At 50.9% G+C, this 17,554-nt stretch overlaps 11 protein-coding genes across 11 annotated transcripts; 6 read left to right on the forward strand and 5 right to left on the reverse strand.

The window, feature by feature from the left end:
• Nucleotides 1-1,682: 1,682 nt before the first annotated feature.
• On the reverse strand, nucleotides 1,683-2,339 carry BBBOND_0204020 (hypothetical protein, conserved; the record flags this gene model as incomplete). The annotated part of the gene is made up of 1 exon (XM_012911976.1): nucleotides 1,683-2,339. One exon carries the CDS (start codon nucleotides 2,337-2,339, stop codon nucleotides 1,683-1,685), a length of 657 nt encoding a protein of 218 aa, XP_012767430.1.
• Nucleotides 2,340-2,433: 94 nt separating this feature from the next.
• BBBOND_0204030 (hypothetical protein, conserved) lies at nucleotides 2,434-3,512 on the reverse strand (the record flags this gene model as incomplete). The annotated part of the gene is made up of 7 exons (XM_012911977.1): nucleotides 2,434-2,676; nucleotides 2,713-2,794; nucleotides 2,920-2,981; nucleotides 3,017-3,108; nucleotides 3,173-3,277; nucleotides 3,318-3,427; nucleotides 3,463-3,512. 7 exons carry the CDS (start codon nucleotides 3,510-3,512, stop codon nucleotides 2,434-2,436), a joined length of 744 nt encoding a protein of 247 aa, XP_012767431.1.
• Nucleotides 3,513-4,542: 1,030 nt separating this feature from the next.
• BBBOND_0204040 (hypothetical protein, conserved) lies at nucleotides 4,543-6,195 on the forward strand (the record flags this gene model as incomplete). Its single annotated transcript, XM_012911978.1, has 8 exons — nucleotides 4,543-4,671; nucleotides 4,709-4,952; nucleotides 4,990-5,534; nucleotides 5,558-5,657; nucleotides 5,692-5,781; nucleotides 5,813-5,903; nucleotides 5,956-6,069; nucleotides 6,108-6,195. 8 exons carry the CDS (start codon nucleotides 4,543-4,545, stop codon nucleotides 6,193-6,195), a joined length of 1,401 nt encoding a protein of 466 aa, XP_012767432.1.
• A 39-nt stretch (nucleotides 6,196-6,234) lies between these two features.
• BBBOND_0204050 (hypothetical protein) lies at nucleotides 6,235-7,416 on the forward strand (the record flags this gene model as incomplete). Its single annotated transcript, XM_012911979.1, has 2 exons — nucleotides 6,235-7,285; nucleotides 7,322-7,416. 2 exons carry the CDS (start codon nucleotides 6,235-6,237, stop codon nucleotides 7,414-7,416), a joined length of 1,146 nt encoding a protein of 381 aa, XP_012767433.1.
• A 34-nt stretch (nucleotides 7,417-7,450) lies between these two features.
• Nucleotides 7,451-8,399, forward strand: BBBOND_0204060 (hypothetical protein, conserved; the record flags this gene model as incomplete). Its single annotated transcript, XM_012911980.1, has 3 exons — nucleotides 7,451-8,011; nucleotides 8,053-8,163; nucleotides 8,202-8,399. 3 exons carry the CDS (start codon nucleotides 7,451-7,453, stop codon nucleotides 8,397-8,399), a joined length of 870 nt encoding a protein of 289 aa, XP_012767434.1.
• A 49-nt stretch (nucleotides 8,400-8,448) lies between these two features.
• BBBOND_0204070 (WD domain, G-beta repeat containing protein, putative) lies at nucleotides 8,449-9,620 on the reverse strand (the record flags this gene model as incomplete). The annotated part of the gene is made up of 5 exons (XM_012911981.1): nucleotides 8,449-8,860; nucleotides 8,901-9,153; nucleotides 9,189-9,323; nucleotides 9,359-9,475; nucleotides 9,584-9,620. The coding sequence occupies 5 exons, from the start codon at nucleotides 9,618-9,620 to the stop codon at nucleotides 8,449-8,451; spliced, it is 954 nt and encodes a 317-aa protein (XP_012767435.1).
• A 284-nt stretch (nucleotides 9,621-9,904) lies between these two features.
• BBBOND_0204080 (sf-assemblin/beta giardin family protein, putative) lies at nucleotides 9,905-11,255 on the reverse strand (the record flags this gene model as incomplete). The annotated part of the gene is made up of 4 exons (XM_012911982.1): nucleotides 9,905-10,249; nucleotides 10,348-10,551; nucleotides 10,728-11,011; nucleotides 11,054-11,255. 4 exons carry the CDS (start codon nucleotides 11,253-11,255, stop codon nucleotides 9,905-9,907), a joined length of 1,035 nt encoding a protein of 344 aa, XP_012767436.1.
• A 238-nt stretch (nucleotides 11,256-11,493) lies between these two features.
• Nucleotides 11,494-12,349, forward strand: BBBOND_0204090 (RWD domain containing protein, putative; the record flags this gene model as incomplete). Its single annotated transcript, XM_012911983.1, has 4 exons — nucleotides 11,494-11,704; nucleotides 11,740-11,849; nucleotides 11,885-12,040; nucleotides 12,083-12,349. The coding sequence occupies 4 exons, from the start codon at nucleotides 11,494-11,496 to the stop codon at nucleotides 12,347-12,349; spliced, it is 744 nt and encodes a 247-aa protein (XP_012767437.1).
• Nucleotides 12,350-12,430: 81 nt separating this feature from the next.
• Nucleotides 12,431-13,657, forward strand: BBBOND_0204100 (hypothetical protein, conserved; the record flags this gene model as incomplete). The annotated part of the gene is made up of 1 exon (XM_012911984.1): nucleotides 12,431-13,657. The coding sequence occupies one exon, from the start codon at nucleotides 12,431-12,433 to the stop codon at nucleotides 13,655-13,657; it is 1,227 nt and encodes a 408-aa protein (XP_012767438.1).
• A 421-nt stretch (nucleotides 13,658-14,078) lies between these two features.
• Nucleotides 14,079-15,236, forward strand: BBBOND_0204110 (hypothetical protein, conserved; the record flags this gene model as incomplete). The annotated part of the gene is made up of 1 exon (XM_012911985.1): nucleotides 14,079-15,236. The coding sequence occupies one exon, from the start codon at nucleotides 14,079-14,081 to the stop codon at nucleotides 15,234-15,236; it is 1,158 nt and encodes a 385-aa protein (XP_012767439.1).
• A 423-nt stretch (nucleotides 15,237-15,659) lies between these two features.
• Nucleotides 15,660-17,527, reverse strand: BBBOND_0204120 (XPG I-region family protein, putative; the record flags this gene model as incomplete). The annotated part of the gene is made up of 3 exons (XM_012911986.1): nucleotides 15,660-16,927; nucleotides 17,267-17,450; nucleotides 17,507-17,527. 3 exons carry the CDS (start codon nucleotides 17,525-17,527, stop codon nucleotides 15,660-15,662), a joined length of 1,473 nt encoding a protein of 490 aa, XP_012767440.1.
• Nucleotides 17,528-17,554: the final 27 nt, after the last annotated feature.

Here is a 17,554-nt window from a genome sequence, read left to right on the forward strand (position 1 = left end):
ACCACGACCACCGTAATGCTTCCTACTGTGACCAGGAATGCCTGCCCGAGCTACGTCCCACGGTCAACGCAGACATGCAGAGCCAGAACCGGATCTGGATGGGTCATGCAGCCCGCGTCGTGACGTGGGAAGTATGGTGCCGTTTCACAGCGCAGATACAGCCAAATAAAGCTGCTGTTTAGTAAATATTGCTATAAAGAAGACTTGTATAATTTTTGGCTATATGCCATATACCAGGGAATGCCGTTTTTGGTTGAAGAAGGCATGCCCGGCGGCTATGTGAAGCCCTACAACATCCAGATATAAAAAAGACAGTAACATCATTTTATTGAAAAATAATTGCAATACATTATTATTGCGATTCCGGAGTTGTGTTACATGTGATTACAGCAGTACCTATATGTTCGTAGATAGAGCCGCGTAGCATGCAAGGCTTCTACGCATCAAATATGGGCTCGAATTGACTTTATCGCCCATTAGTCTGTATTTGTAGCTCTATATTTTCACTATGTTCCAACGGCAAGTCTATAATTGTGTTTTTCCGCGTCCCGACGGACGGTTATGTGTCGCCTTCCATGCTTACCAGCCGGCGCTGTGTCCGCAACGTTTTTGTTAGTTATTTAGGGACCGACATTTGAGCTGACGGCCTTTTGTGTTTAGAATTGCCGATGTGTGTTCCAAGGCTGCGTTTAGGCGCTACTCTGCCGCCGTTTTCGGTAGCGGTTTTTGCCACTGCTGTCGCGTTGCAAAGTGATTGTAGGCGATTCCACGGCTGCATGATTCTTAGCATTAATCGGTGTTACTATGCCTTCTCTGGGGGTCTACTATTAGTCATGTATCGAGGTTGTGACCGTCACTGCGGTCTCGGCCGCAAGATGTTGATGTTGCTATGACAGTTTAGATTCGAGCTTTCTAAGCACGAAAGTGACACGGTGCAGACTAATACGGCCCTTAGAGTCATTAGGTTCTTTTTATTATGCCAAATTGTAAATCTAAACGTGTTATTCACTTGCTTCATTAGGGCAGTTACCTATATGAACGGTGTCGCGGCTTATACATTTTGGTTCTTCGGAATATACTTATCAGAGGCATCCGTGACAACACGGTGCTGTTGTTGCCATTCGAAGTGGTGGTGTAAACATCGTTGCCTAGTAGAGTGGCATGTTGTGCTTATGGAGGATACGCTCCGAATGGGCACATTACATGCCGCGAACACTGACTACCTCAACTTGTTAATAGACATGGTGGTTGTTGAAAGGTTACAGAAATGTTTGTGTTGCCATGTATATAAGCGTCAACCAATAAGGTAATACCTTCTGGTTTCCACGGGTCATGGATCGCCGACTTACCACCACATATAACAAGTATCGACCCTTTTCATACGTAATTAGGCGGCGGATAGCATTAGCAAATAATAATATTGGTGGCAGAAACTAAAATTCAGATGGTTTGCAAAGCGGCTGCCCTGTAAAGTGAATAGAAATGTACCACTAACAACATGAACAAAACGAAACACAATTACACGTTAGAATTGTTAACTCCTTTGCATCGCTTACGAAAAAACGTGAAGTGCTTATACAGAAAATAATCCCCTGCGGGTAGCCGGCCGGAGAATCCGCATCGGGAATTGTGCGTTCCATGGCGGTTACTCTTGTTGGCAAAAATATTGTTCGGTCGTGACCTTATTGGTAGCCGTGTCTCGCACAGTTGCATGGCTTCATGTAGTTGGGAGGGTAACCGCTCTGATACACCTGGGGAAACTTCATAGGCATCGCCGGAGTTTTCAACACCGACGACGGGCGCTCGTTCTTCACCACGACGTTCGGAGGGCAGTTCTGGACGTACACGGGCTGCGGAGGGTCGTTCTTCACGATGACGTTTGGCGGCGGCTGCTGGACGACTATCGGCGGACGAGAGTGATTCCGAACGATCACGGTCTGAGGCTTCTGAACCAGTATCTTCGGAGCATGTTGCTTGTTGTTCACGTAAAAAACGTCATCTTGTTCGGCATGCGAAACCTCGAAGCCCTTGCAACGGCAAACCTTGGCACCCTGACGCTTCACAATGTTCACGCAGTTGCGCGGAGTACATGAGCGGTCACCCCTCGAGACGACATGCCCGCCATCCACCGCATGTTTACGGCAGCAGACGGTCTCAACGCAGCTGTTACACGCCTTCGCGCCCGCAGAACCGGAATGGCACTTCATGACACTCTCACCGCTCATACAGCGGTTGTGCGAAGCGACCTGCAACCAACCCTCAAAGTCAACCTCCTCGTTATCGTCCTCGCCACACTGATGCATCGCGCCTATCGGTAGGCTAATGTAAGACGGTGACATTTTTTTAAGTCTGTTCAATGAATGGAACTGCGCCAACTTCAGCCTGAGCACCCGCGAGCCAAAATAATTGAAGAGCCACGCATATCGGTGTGCATCACAACACTTTGCGACAGACGTAAATGAAGTGATTCGAGCGTTCTTCACTCATAGAAGAACTCGCAGGAGCCGTGTCAGTCTCTACAAGGGGCGCGCCGGAAACCTCACCTGATAAAATCTCGATGTGCGCCGGAGGAAACGTACCGAAACTCGGAAGTGCTGCGGTCGGAGACGCCTCCTCGAGGTACTCCATGTGACGTTTAGGCACCTTTACAACGCGAATTTTCCACAGGCCACTCGGCTGAAACAGCATCTCGAAGCAAACTCATTTAACCACCTCGAAGTACATCATGCGGTTGTCGGGGCACCCAACTGAGACGACAACCAGGGTACCATTGTTTCTGCAATACATTACGGGTCTACTTCCTACAACTGTTGCCATAGCAGAGTCCGAAAAATATAGCGATGTGGATGAAATACACTGCGACACGAGGTAGTGAAACGATGGCTCACTAGGGAAATGGCAATATTGGAAAGCACGTACCTGAGGACTGTATGTATGCCCTTCAGCATCGCAGGCACGGTCTCATCGAAGTTCTTGTTGCACTGAACGCTGAGAAAGAGCTGGCCACACCACCCACCAACATGGTGTCGAGGCAACCTTTGTCTATGACCAGATCGAAGGATTCGGCAGGATAGTACGACCCTATTTGGGCGGCATCCACTACAGCGTCTGATGAACGTAATTAAGGTGTATCGCATTGCGGTTGGCCGGGCCAATTACTGGGCAAACGTACAGGCGAGATGGGGGAACATTTCTCTCATGGCATTTATGCAAGACGCAGAGATGTCGACATTTTTCACGTCGTGTATACCGGCCTCATGCAGATCCTGTGCAAGTTCTGACGTAAAAGTCACACATTAGAAGCTTCATAAACCCACTCGATGTCCCGCATCCCACGTGCAAAATCCGCGAATCGGCGTTGACCTCAACTGGCAAATGCGCCTTCAACGCGTGCCAATCCATATACCAGTCATACGTCCCATCGATTCTGAGCTGTGAGATCGGGAGCTTAGGGAAACCTACTCCTCATATCGCTTGTTCCAGTATTCTACCGTGCTGTACTGCGCAGGCATGTAACTGCAGAACCGCCACACATTACCTCCTCCATTATTACTGTAAGGTGTGCGTGGTTATACGAGAGTACTGTGTGAACTTTGTGTTCGATTTCCGTAGCAGGCGAGTTCTAGTGCTCTGAGAATTTTCCTCTCACCTGTGTGCCTGGGAAGAAAAATTATACACATCTAGAGAATGCCGATGCGTCTAAGGCTATGAGCATGTGTAACTGTGCTATAAGTGTGCGTAATGTGCCTAAGAATCTTTGAAAATGGTGCGATAAATTCACATAACATCTGAATTGGAACGGGACGTTGAGTACGGTCAAAGGGTATGCCGTGATATATGCCATTGTATACAACAGATTTCACACCATATTACGTCTTAGTAGCGTTATATGGAGTGTAAAAGAACCTACGCATCTATACTATGCGTGCGCTTAGAATATGTCCATTCGGTTGTGGTCAAGTAATGTGCAATATTGTAATACAAACAATGTGCAACGTCTTGCTGCACGCAATATTATGATGTACAAGGTGTTATATCTACTGTCAAAGCTGCAAATAGCCCATATGTTACCATTGAGGCGCAACATGGCCGGCGTTTAGACACCTAGAGAAAAGGAGATGCCAGAGCACTTGCACAAGCTCCGACGCTCTACACATCTATGCTAATATCAAGTATGAGTTGTGCAGAAGAAATAGGTGTGGCTGGAAACAAGTAATAGAATGCTAGCTAGTGCCGTTGCGCAGTGCCAACAGCACATCACCCGAACAACAGCCTTCGCAATCATAGAACAAAGCTACACATATGCACCAAACGAAAACTGGCCTTCAGATATCTGAATTACTAGTAGATATGTGTATCATTGGCGCATATTTGTAGAATTGTGAAATCTATGTTGGAGCGAAAATGATAACGCAGAGTTAGCAAGCTGATGGCGGATGTGCATCATCAATACGGCTACATTATTGGTGTTTATTGTGATCAATGATGCCTAAGAAACGAATCTGTTGTCGTAGGATTCAGTGAGGGACGCCATTATAGACTATGGCGACGAACATCCCCGCAGTCGCAACAACGCTACAGCGCCGGTCCGTAGGCTTTATCGTACGTCACGGCTCTGCCGTTGGGGCAAAGCAGATAGAAAAGCCTTCCGACGTCGCAAGATACATAGGTGTGTTTGGAAGGCAACCATATGCAACGTTATCCAGAGAAGGTGGCCAAGGAACTCGGAGCAGATGAACGGAAAAAACACGTACCTCAATGCGCTCAGCTTGTGGACTCAATGTGTAGAAACATAACGCAGTATACCGCTATGGAAGTCAGGGCTGTGGCGCACGGAATGCCAATCATATTCGGGGCGGATATCAGCAGCGCCTGGTTGCAGGCCATAGCGACATTTGCACTAAAACGTGCTCACATGATGCCGGTGTACCTCCTATATCCGATAGTCAACAGTTAGTGTGGATGCAAAATCGAAGTAAATGCCTTCAGGTCTCTGCAGGATGGCCAAACACGAAAGGGACGTACCCGTCGACCAAATGCTGGCCGTATGCCGCGAACGTGTGGCTGAGGCCAATTCCATAGACCTTGCAACCATAGCGCAGACTGCAACGCTATTGAAACGAAGTCGTGAAATTTTGGAACTCATGAACGCCGTCGCTGACGCGGCAACATCGGAAACTATACTCGAAGGAATCTCCACGACCAACGCCGTATTGATACTGTACTCCTTCGGTCAAATGGGCATCAGGCACAAGAAACTCTACCAATCGATGACGCAGATAATAACAAAGATGGAACATGACGACTTTCAGTCGCACCTCATTCCCATTGCACTACACGCGCTTGCCAAATTCGGCAACTGTGACCGCAATGTGCTGGAGACAATAGCCAACCACGCAATCAAGGTTGCCAACAACATGCAACCCGAAAACGTCTCCGGCACTGTCTGCGCGTTGGCGAAACTCAAGTTTAGGCATTCGTTGCTGCTCAGGGAAATGGCAAAACGCACAAGGGAGCTCATGTCAGACATGAACGTGCGCGAAATGAGTAGGTGCAGCTGAGGGAGATGTTATGTAACCGCACAGGCAACATCCTCTGGGGATTCGCGAAGCTTAGGCATAGCGACGAAGATCTTATAGATGAAATGATAGGTGGGGGTGCGATTATTCTCGCCCAGATAACACGACGCAGACAGATGCGCGCAGTACCCGCGAATAGACAACATGTCGTTCGCGCAGATTTTCGAGGCGCTCAGATGTTACCACGCAGTGCACAAAGCATGTAAGTGTGGCAATGTCGCAGTTGGATACAGACTCAAACGCAGCCGTTGTGAAGGCCCTGCTGCCGAGGTACATCGAGGTCATGCCGCAGTGCTCCACGCAGATTGTAACGCAGGTCGCATGGTGAGTCGCGCGCGCCAGATGGCTACCAACCAGAAACGCTAACTGCCTTCAGGTGTTGCTGTAGCCTGGGCTGCAACGACTGCGGAATCATAGTTCAATCGCTCGATGTGCTCAAGTCTAGGAAACGCACAAAAGTTGAACAGAAATACGTAAACATGCTCCTAGAGTTGGTTTGATCGTAGCGAAATAGTAAACACGCTTCAGTGCGCTCAAACATGCTCCCATGGAACCAGAGGAGATTCTAACACACTACGAGAAGGAACTGAGGACATCGGGCACTGACGGCGAATAGCACAAAATGTGCGCTCAAATATTACCCGAGAAATGAAAAATGATTCCAGTCTTCAGCGTGGCGGGGCAGAGGACCGGCATAGTAACACGTGCGCGGTTCTCTCCCGCCCCGGCGGATCACAGGGCTATATCTATCGAGACTGAGGGGTCGATCACGCTGATAGACCTTCCGAGCTTGAAGTATGCCACGAGTAATTGGTATTCGGTAAAGTTCGGTCCGTTTGCGCAGGCAGCTTACACACCGCTGGACTTCGCCTTCAGCTCCGACGGACGCGTGGCGTTTGTGGCGGATTCCGGCGGTAATGTGTCGCTGGACGCCGTAAACGACATAGGGAATCACTTGTCTAAGGTGCATAAGCACCTCATCTCCATCGAACACGCCCATGATGGAGGTGTCTTTGCCATTGTGCCATCTCCCGCCTACGAATTCCTACTCTACACAGGAGGAGGTGATGGGATGGTACGAATCTGGGACCTGAGATACATGGGAAATGGGAACCCTATGTTACAAATCCCCCAAGGGGGGCCGATCCCGCAAGAGGTACATCCGGCCTCGCAGAAGCCAGTGCATGAAATGTGGGCCCACAAAAATGCAGTGTCGGCAATCTGCTTCCCAGAAAAAAGCCTCATGTTGACTGCTGGCATTGATGAGAACATAAGGTTGTGGGACAACACGCAAAAAACTGTTATCGCCACCATCAGGAGCTACGGGACCGCCCTGGGCATATGGGATATCGCATACAACCGGCCACTGGACAGAGCAGTGGTGGTAGGGCAGTCCACGGACGTGTGGGCGTTCTACACTAAAGACTTTTGGGGGACCAGCGAACCGGATCAGCATGACATGGTAAAGATCGACTTCGAAGACGACGACATCAGCACCGTCGGCGCCTTCGACAGGTGGCGCAGACCGTGTACTCACGGTACAAACGTCATCATACCAACCCTCAACAACAGAAACGGTGCCAAAATATTGTTTGTTGACGCTAAAACGGGCAAAGAGTCACGGAGGATCACCACGGATCTCGTCGACCGGGTACACACAGTAGACATGCATCCAAATGTGTATTCCGGGCTCATGTTGACAGGAGGTACGGCGTGATTACTAATAGTATAATGATTTGCAGCTGCCAAAAAAGGATGCGCCGTTACTACAGTGTGGATGGAGGGCGAGCCGGAATGTGCCAAAAAAACTGAGACGAGTCTCACGGCACCGACGTGAACATCTGGAATGAAATCGAAATATCGCACACACCATGGCGAAACAACGCGAAACGCTTTGCACGGAGCTGCGAGAAATACAGCTCCAGGAGGATGACGCGGTAGAACAGTTCAATGACCGCATCAATGAGATCATCGCACAGTACAGCGATACGTTAAACGAGCTCGCGGACAAGAGAGTCAAATTGCTCACGGACCCTACTGTGGTAGATACGCTGGCGAAGAAGCGAATGTCGGAAGTAGAGCGATGCTACAGCGAACTCTCACTGACCGAAATATCTGGCGTGAACAGGCCAGTGGACGAAAGGTACCAGGCGCATGGCACCACGGCGTGGCCTATGTTCTGGCTACACGCGCTTATGGGATGCTACGTTACCAAAAAGCGGGTGTCGTGCCTTGACAAACGCCTGCTGGGATACCTTCGCGACATCAGGTGTCGAACGGTACAAGTACCGAATCCGGGCGATACATTCGATGTCGAGTTCCATTTCGCGGAGAACCCGTTCTTCTCAAACGCGACGCTTAAAAGGCGGTTCAACGCTAACGGCTATTTCGACGAGACGCATTCCTCCTCCGTTGCATGGAAGGACAACGCGGTAGGCGCACAGTCACGATGCCGAAATATACAGACATACAGGAGAAAATAGCCGAGGAGCTGCCGTCATTTAACTCTGATGACGATTACGAAGACATTAGCGACGACGGACTGGCACGCGTCAGCTTCGTCGACTTCTTCCAGCCCTACGGCGTGAGTTGACGCAACAGATTATGGCAAACGACATGCAGTATGACCCAGATGATCTGCTTGTGGCGATGGCAATCAAAGACCGAATATGTCGCGACCCTCTCAAGTACGTCCTGCGCTTCGAAAGCGCAAGGCGGGGCGACGACGTGGAGTACACGGACGACGAGGGTGCGAGTGTTGCTGCCGAGACGAACTACGACTCTGCCGGAGGACGGTACCCGTTCTCGTGGTTATTCTGACAAAGTAACACTAATGTAGCATACTAAAATCACAGTTGGGATTGACGCACTACGCGCCGTAGAAGCGCCACACGCGCATGTAGCCGTCCTTGCCGCCGGTAACCAACAGGCTGCCCTTTTCGCGCAACGAGTCGATCACGTTCTTCTCCAGATCACGCACCAGACGTCCATCCTTCAAAAGCGACGGGTTGGAGAATGCGAGCGCCGTCAGGGGGCCGCTGTGAGCGCCGGGCACCGTTGACGAGGAGCGGTTGTTGGACAGAGACCAGCAAAATATGGTTCCAGAGCTGCTGCCGCACAGCACGAATTCCTCACATGGGTCAAGGGCGCAGTGGATGCGGTAATTGTCGCAAGTGTGCCCTCGGTAGCGTGCGAGCACATCGCCGTGCTCGACGAGGGCCACCGTGTCGTCCAGCACCGATGCGATATAACAGTCTTCCACCGCAGTAGACACGCAGACGCTATGGGCACATGCACAATGAGATATAAAAGGAAACCCACTTCACTACGGGCTTCTGGAAGTAATCAGTCTTCAACAAGCCTTTTCGCAGGTCGTACGATCGCACTGCGCCGTCAACTGAAGAGGCAACCACCACGCAGTCCCGCTCGCAAACGCTCGAAATGCCGTCCTTGGCGTCGTTGAAAGTCGATACGGCGCCGCGGCTGCGGTGGTCCCAAAAGCGGACGTTTCGATCGTCGCTGCCGGTGCAGATGAGGCTTCCGCTGGCCACATAGTTGCAGCAAGCGACGCTGCCTATGGAAAGTGCAGAAAGGACGCAATCAACTGACCTCCATGGTTGAATTTCCGAATAACCTTCCCTTCAGCAGTGTCCCAGTAGAATCCCGAATGCTCGGCTCCTGCAGAGACGAAATGGGCGCTGTCGGCGCTCAAGCAGACATCGTTCACGTGATAGTTATGCGGTCCTGCACTCAGTTAGTTACAGGCAGGGGGCACATACCGAAAAAGCGCTTAATGTGAAGCTGCCGAGCAGGATTCCAAAGACGCACGCTGCGGTCGTTGCCGGCAGTGAGGCAGTAGATTCCAGTAGAATCAAATTCAATGGCATTTATGCAACCTGCAACGTGATGTATACGCCAAAATGCCGACGAAGTGCCACGTTAGCTTAAGAATCCAGATGCCGTCGAATACGACTTATAAATGAAAATGAGCGAGGCTTTAAAACGCAAAGGTAGTGCAACACAAGGCAACATATCTATCATTTAATAATAATAGACTTTAATAGGCCTATAGACACGTTGTTTTCTATCATAATACACGACGTTGATGGCCGCTACTGCAAGAGCAGAGCGCCCATCCTTACACATCCGCCAAATTTCGTTTGTAGCGCGCTACACCTCATCGACAAATGATGTAGCGTACGCGCGGACGGTGCCGAAAGGACAAATACCTACCCGAGTGCTCCCGAGACTCGCCAACCAGCTCCAAACGATGCATGGCACCGATTACTATAAATTCATGCCAATTGGGCGTGTTGTTGAACGCTCTAGCTGCTGATGGGCAGCTTGGAAACGTCTGCGATGACTTTCATGAAGCTATGTAGGGCCTGGGTCAGGTCGCTGTCAGCACTCTCGCGTGCGCACGATTCCACGGCCAACCCGTTGCTCAGAGCGGCGATCTCGTCCAGCACGGAGGACTTTATCATCTTCTCGCGCTCCTCGTTCTGCTGCTTGATCTTATCAAACTCGGACTTCAGCTGATGGTACTGGTTCTCAGTGTTCTGCATTTCCTTCCCGAACGCGCTCTCACTCTGAAGCTCAACGTCCGAAATGCGCTTCAGGATGTGCTCCTCGCGCTCCTGGCGCGATAGCCGCTCGCTCTCGAACAGTTTCTGCGTACAGTGTTATCCCCAAAGCAGAGACGTTTCCATTGCATCAAGGGAATGCGGCAGGAACGCGAAAATACAGTACACACCGACGCAACACCTACCTGTACCGTGGCCAAATTCTTCTCCAGAGCAACACAGTTGTTCTCCAGGTTGTCTTGCAGTAGCTTCTCGTTGTCCTCACACCGGGCACTGATTGCGTCGATGCGCTCAGAAAGCGAGCTCACCACGCCTTCCAGCTGATCCAGCTTGTCATTGAAAAAAGTCTCCACCTTAGTTTGCACGGCGCCAATTTGGCTCTCGAATATCTGAAAATGTGTCAAACGTTACAAACCGTGATCACGGGAATAGAACGGGGAATGCAGTCCCGACTAAAAAAATTGAATTCGACCAGTCACCATAATGTGTATCTATTGATATGCCATAACTAACGTTACAGATAACGCAAATGCATTAGATTCAAAAAACACGATGTGGAACTTACGCCGTGTAGAGCCTTAATCGTCTCCATGCGGCGTTTGGACTCCTGAGAAATGGCTTCGTCCAGCTTGTTCAGCATCTCGCTGATGTTCAAAAAACGCTGCTCCTCATGCATTCTACGCTGCTTCGCGTGGAACTCCATCTGACGTTCGAACCCTTGCAATTTCTCACTCAAAATCATCAGCTTCGATTTGGTCCCACCCTGAAATCGGCGGTCGTTCGCCTCCGTTTCAGGCAACACATCGTGAACCAGGAACAATTCACGCCCGGAAAACCCATCAGAACCAACTGCCAAAAATGAAGGTGACGCCGCGAGACAGTAAAACGCACCCGGATGAGACGATTGACGAAACACATGGTTCGAGTCCAACACGGTGTCGCCGGTAGACATGGTAATGGTAGGATTATATTTAGATGTGTTACGCAACACAGTAGTGCGGCCGACCTCGCCTAAATCGCCCATACCGGCATAGGCGGAATCGGGGAGAGAGCCGTGGCTGCTATGCGATATCAGTAAGTCGCTATCAGACATTTTCACACATCTAACCAAATATCACATAGAAGTTATTTGGAGCTAACACATTACACGTTGACCATCCCATTGACACTGATACGAGGTGTACACCGAGATGCGAGAGTCAGTGTGTGACCAACCCGCCCGCGACTCCGCTCCACGAAGGCGGAGGTACAGCAGGGCGTACGGAGCCGGGTTACCGCCAATGTCACTTACATAGCAAGCAAAACAAATAGACAATTGAAAAATTAACAAAATGGATGAAAGCGAAAGGGCGATGGAAATAGAAGCTCTCTCCGCCATCTTCATAGAAGGAGAGGAGCTACAGATAATCAGCGAAAACGAAGTAGTGATAACATGCGACCCAAGATCGCAAGATGGATCTCACGGATGCTCAATGAAGCTCAAGTTTGTGCTCCCGGAGGGCTATCCAGCCGAAGAATCTCCATCCTACGAAATCGTAGACGGTACGCAACGCACCAGGACATGTGACGTTTCGCAGAGCTCGGAATCACCTACGAAGACAAGGAAAGAATATTAGCAGTGATAGAAGAGGTCATAGAGCAGAATCGAGGCATGCCCATGCTCTATCCGATCGTAGAGGCTGTCAACGTAGGTGGACCTAGGTGCTGACTAACGCCGCGCAGGAACAACTCGCGACGTGTGCTACGAACGCTGAAAACGGCGAATCGGAAAGTGACAACGTGGACGGGGAAGTTGAAGACGGGGAAAATGGCGATGAGACGAACCAGCGCGACGGTATGGACACAGGCCTCTTCCTCAAGCAACTGTGCAACGAACAGGTATGTTAGCGCGGCTCACCCAGACACACATTACGGCAATAGGACCGGGTGACGAAAGAAATATTCGACGAGTGGAGTAAAACCTTTAGACTGAATATGATCAAGAAGGGCATATGGCGCGATATTGACGCAGGACGCAACAAGGGACAAATGACCGGGAGGGAAATATTCGAGTCCAAATCAGTCGTTATCGATGTCGATGGTATGGTGCACATTCAAAACTGTCATTGGCGCTCAGAAAACGAAAATGTGTTCTGGAACGACGAGGCACTCTATGAGGGAGATTGCGATGAGGACGCACTAGAATAAGATGGACGCGTGAAATTTAGTATGAAGTGGAAAGGAAATTATCGGCAGAAATATCCAGCCTGAATCCGGGCGTAGGCAGACATGGCGGGAGTGGAACTCCTTTACAAGCCGAGCAACATGTCGGTGCTCGACCTAGGGAGCAACTTGGCCAATGACCTGCGGCCAAGCGATATGGCAAAAAAGACCGATAGGAAACATCAAAATGGCAGTCTCGGAAAACCCAGCTCAAGCCATCAGAGCCCTTCCAGATGGTCGCCCCGGAGGTCGAGCGATGTGATATACTCGCGCATTGACGAAAGCGTACACAAGGCGAAAAGCGTGCTAAGAGCTATGAGGGTTCCGGATGTAGACATCGAAGGCGCTAGGAAAGAGTATATACAAAAGGTGGGACGGGACTACTCCACCGTTGGACTCACCTCGTACATACTGGCGCAAAAGGATGCCAAGGAGTTCAGGGAACGCTGTTTCCACATACTATCGTGGAAGCCCAAAGCATCGCAGGGAGACGGCCCGTTTGACAAATCGGAGGAGCCTTTCTTTGGCGATCGCAAAACACATGCCGGGAAAGCCAGGACACCAGATGAGATCCTGCTCGGCAGCCTCGGCAAAAACAACCTCGAGCCGAACCCGGAAAATGCAGATGGAGATTACTACTCGCCAATAAGGAGCAACAGCAATTTCGCGTATAACTCTAACAGCCCATTTGCAGGGCAGGCACAGTGGAGCGAACACACGAAATCGCCATTCAGTGATGTCCAACCCTCGGAAAACGGGCTATCTATTGGACATATGACGGAAAGTGCTATTTACGATGTTGACCCGTTAAGTGCAAAGCGTGCGGTGGGAGTACACAGCCCAATGGCTGACTCATCTATCACATCCACTCCCGAAAAGGTGTCGGAAGATTCGCAGAAAAAGAGATTACAAGTTGTTGAAGAGCTTTTAGAAGAACACAAAGACATCATACCGCGGGATCTCGACGTAAAGACGCTCGGATACGCGGAGAAGCGTCGACTTCTAAAGCAGCTCGGATTCGGTGACGATTATATCGCAAACAGATTGTGTGGTCGCTGCACAACCTCCAGTAAACGAAAGAAGTTGAAGCTCACGCCCTTGGAAGCGTTCAGCATGTATGACAGGCAAGACATAAACGAGTCTATGCAGGTGCACAAAGACCTAAGCGCCGAATTTTCCCGTTATGTGAAGAGCACAGAACCTCGCGTGGTTGTCGCTAAAACTGCCGGTTCTACCGACGACGCGTACAATAACCTAAAGTCGAGGTTGCAATCGTCGTACATGGCGCATTGATACAAGTTGTGGATCAAGTCTGAGCAACGAGATAGATGCGCCATGGGCAGTGCTACGGCACAGACGCCAATGCACTCGAAGCGGGTACATGGCCTTATTTGCGTGTCATTGTGTGCTAGACGGCGTGCGAAATCCAATGGCGGAAAACAATGAAATATCCAAGACACACGCCGGCAGAGCCGACTGCGAATGACGCTGGATATTTAGGCGCGGATTGGCTTTGCGCTTACACACTCAGTTTTAAACGAATGTAATCACGTATCTAAACATAAAAGCGCCTGATACGTCGGTGTAGTCGCCGGGCTACTGCGATTCACCACGCCCATGGTGTGGCAGCCGCCGGCGGGTGTCACAATTTTATATGTAGCAAATCCCCGCGCTACAGGGTGGACGTGCGCGCCTGCGTTATATACGACGCGCGATGTCCCTCTTTGCCCGCGACGGCGGTGCAACACTTGGCGTTGGTACCAGCCCTGTCTTGAGTCCCGCGAGGTGGTCTCACAATGGCCCGCGCCACGGATTAGCGGACGGATTCGAGATGAACGATGGCGCATGGCTTCGTTCTAGGACAAGAGGCCTGGAGAAGGGGTCGCTGTTCTCGGGCACAACGCAGCCGTGGAGCAATCGACCTGATGTGTTCCGCAGGCCGTCCGACACGCTCCACGGGACTACGCCAGATGTCAGAGCGCTTAGATCGCGTATAATGGATTCTCCCGGACATCTTGGGACAATAGACGTGCCCCCCTACCTGAGAAGCGTCGATAACAGAAAGTTATCGCATACTCCAAAGCGCGCCACGTTCACAAGTACGGTCTTGTCGCCCAAACGCAACGTCGACCTCCTGGGCGACGACGGAGGGTTCAACTTCAGGTCGCCCATACTGTCGGGTAAAAGTCGCCTCAAGCGGCGCAGCAGGACGTCGCTCTCGGATCTTAGGATTGGATCTTACGCTCCCTACCTGCAAGATGCGCATAGCGTAAACCCACCATACCGGCCGGAACGCCATAGCGATGCACTTGAAACGTATCGGATTACTCCGAAGAAGGACCGAATTAACATACATGCCACCGACGACATACTAAATCGCATCAAACGCAGTCTATCCGAGTGCGAAACCATATCCAGACGGCTGGACAAACAGTACGGGACGAAACGTGTACAGCAAACTAGTGCAGATTACAGCGAACGCGTGTTCCCGAGGGCGTTGGCGGACAACCTGTTTTCGAGTAGAGGCAGCGACACCACAAGTTACCGCAACAGAGTGCACCTCAGCAAGCCGAACTTCACGACGGCAGCTGACGACGTCTACAGGAAGCGCGAACTTGCAGAGCCGGAGAAGCCCAAGAGCGCGCTTACCCGCATAATCGACAACATCAAACGCATACGAAACCGGGCACTATTCAGCGACTCCGATGACTCTGGTGGGAAACGGAATTTCGTAGAGGTGGAAAAGGAAGTAATTGAGTCCCCCATTCTCAGCAGGAGGCAAAGAGCTCTGGATGTTGACGCTATACAGCGGAGGATCAAGCAGCAAAAGCGCAGCCTCATGTCGCAGCGCCCCTCTGCACGTTTCGAGTGAAACGCAGACGAGGGGCGGATGTTACAATCCGCCTAACTCTGACCTTTGGGCTTCATATGCTATGGTTTTAAGTAGTATCGCAGTTTTAATTGGGTCGTTTGGGCGTGACGAGAGCGCCTTTGGATTTTTAGGGCGGGATGACGGGCCTGTGCCGTCATCTGGAGCCCAGTACATGCCGCATTTAAAGTGTCCTAAATTTCGACGCTGCGTGGTATGGAAGCATAGTATTTATGTGGCGAGCGGAAGCAGTACTCGTTCCATTGCGTCAAATAAAAAATACGCTCCACACGTGGAGACGCTGGGCGATGCATGTAATGCATAAAAACCAAAAGCAAACAACTTTAAAATCATCCGTAAAATTGAATTCATCTCTATGTTTGATGCCGCTTACTTCTATGGCAAATCGTATAAAGTGAATGCGGATTATTTGTTTAACCGCGCCGACATCCTACGCTTGGGGCGAACTGATACCACCTTTTCCGACGAGTCGATCAAAGCGCGCAGCTTGCACTTCTGCGAGCAGGTTACGTCTTCATACTCGTCGCAAGTGGAGACGGAAGCATTCGATTCGTTGGTGTGCAGATGGCCAGTGATCCGCTCGACTACATCGCTCCCGCCGCTGGGCACCAGCATGGTGGCCATGGTCACCGCAACTGTGCTAGCCGCAGATTCCTGAGGGACGTCCGTAACTGCCACAACACGGTGCACCTGAGGTGACGCGGAGTCACATTCTTGCAGCAACGCGTCAGTGGTGGCCTCCGACGCATCGGGGGATGGAATGGACGACAAAAACTCAATGTCAGCGAAACGCATGCCATCGGTTAATTCACGATCCTTGTCAGTCACGGTGTACTGCAGCGGCTCGCCGTTGCGCGGGTTGACGTGGCCCGCGGAGACGGCACGGAAGTTCACCTCCTTTTCACGCAACCGGTGGGTGATGTCGACGATGATGTCCATGTTGGTTTCGCCCTGCGATATCGGAGTGACATGCGTCAGTTTGTCGCTGCGGAGGTCGTACACCACGTTGTGCAGGAAAATTTGCGACACGTTCATGTAATGCGCCTCCAACTGCTGCCGAGTCACGTGAGCAGGCAACTTCTTGGCCCAAGAAGCATTCTCCTCAAGCTCGGACAAAATCGCGGGAATGTTGCCGTACTGCAAAATGAAACGGTGCGCCAGCTTTATGCCCATGCCGTTGATGTGGCAGCCGTCGTCGTAATCAGACCCGCTTAGAACGCACATGGCGACGAACATGCGATGGCTTAGGCCCTTAAGCATGCCCTTGGTACATTTGACGTCAGGGTCACTGCTGAACCCCAGGTTCACCTCATCGGCCTTGCCGTCACGCTCAAGCTTATACCACACGCGAGGGCAGCCATACGCCAGCAGGTCCGAGTCCTCGGAAATGGCGCAGTGGGCAATGCCTGCCCGACACAGGTAAGCAACCTGAGCGTCAGCCTCGTATGGAGCTACTAGAACACGCACGTTCATCTCACGGCAGATGGCCATGACCCGGGCGATTATCTCCGGAGTTATGGAAATCGCCTGCATGCACCGCCTCATAATCTCCGTGTTTATAGTCCCGCGGTTCTTCTTTATCATTGCAAGAGCCTCCTCTCTAGCCTTGTCCCGGCGTACGCGGCGGCTCTGGTTCTCACGCTCCTTGGTAGGCATCTCATAGCCGTCGAAGACTGCAAAAGCGTGACGTGCGAATACGGAAGTAAAGCTCAATTTTGCAGCCGCGAAAGGAAGGCGCATCATCAAATAGTATACATGTATGCGAAAGGAAACACATGGTGTATACCATCTGGCAGCAAGACTGGTTGTGCCTTGATTCACATACCAAAGGGTGCAGATGACGGGAAAACCGACAGCCATCGCGCCGAAGCATTCGCTTCATAACGTGGCAGATATCCATGCATACACGCAAAACAACCAATATAAGGCTACGATGGCGAGTATTGGTTTCAATGAACCGACCAAAGGCATTTAGAGGCATAGGGTGAAACGAAACAACGGCAAAAACTTACCCATGATAGGAGTGATGTTGTGAGACAGCAGAACGGACAGAATCGATATTATGAACTTGAGATATTTATCGCAAGGCTCTCCGGTTACATTGGCCACAGCGGAAGAAATCATTCCTCGGTGAATCCAGCACATGGCATCAACGGCAACCACGGATCCCGCATAGTTCTTGATACCCACACACTTCTGCATAGGGCGCAAGAATTGCTGAAAACATGCGAAAGCCAGTATGTGAAACCTACCAAAAGGTTCGTAATACCCATCTTGGCAAGAACTTCGACAACAACGAC

The sequence above is a fragment of the Babesia bigemina genome (genome assembly GCF_000981445.1).
Source record: "Babesia bigemina genome assembly Bbig001, chromosome : II".
NCBI lineage: Eukaryota > Apicomplexa > Aconoidasida > Piroplasmida > Babesiidae > Babesia > Babesia bigemina.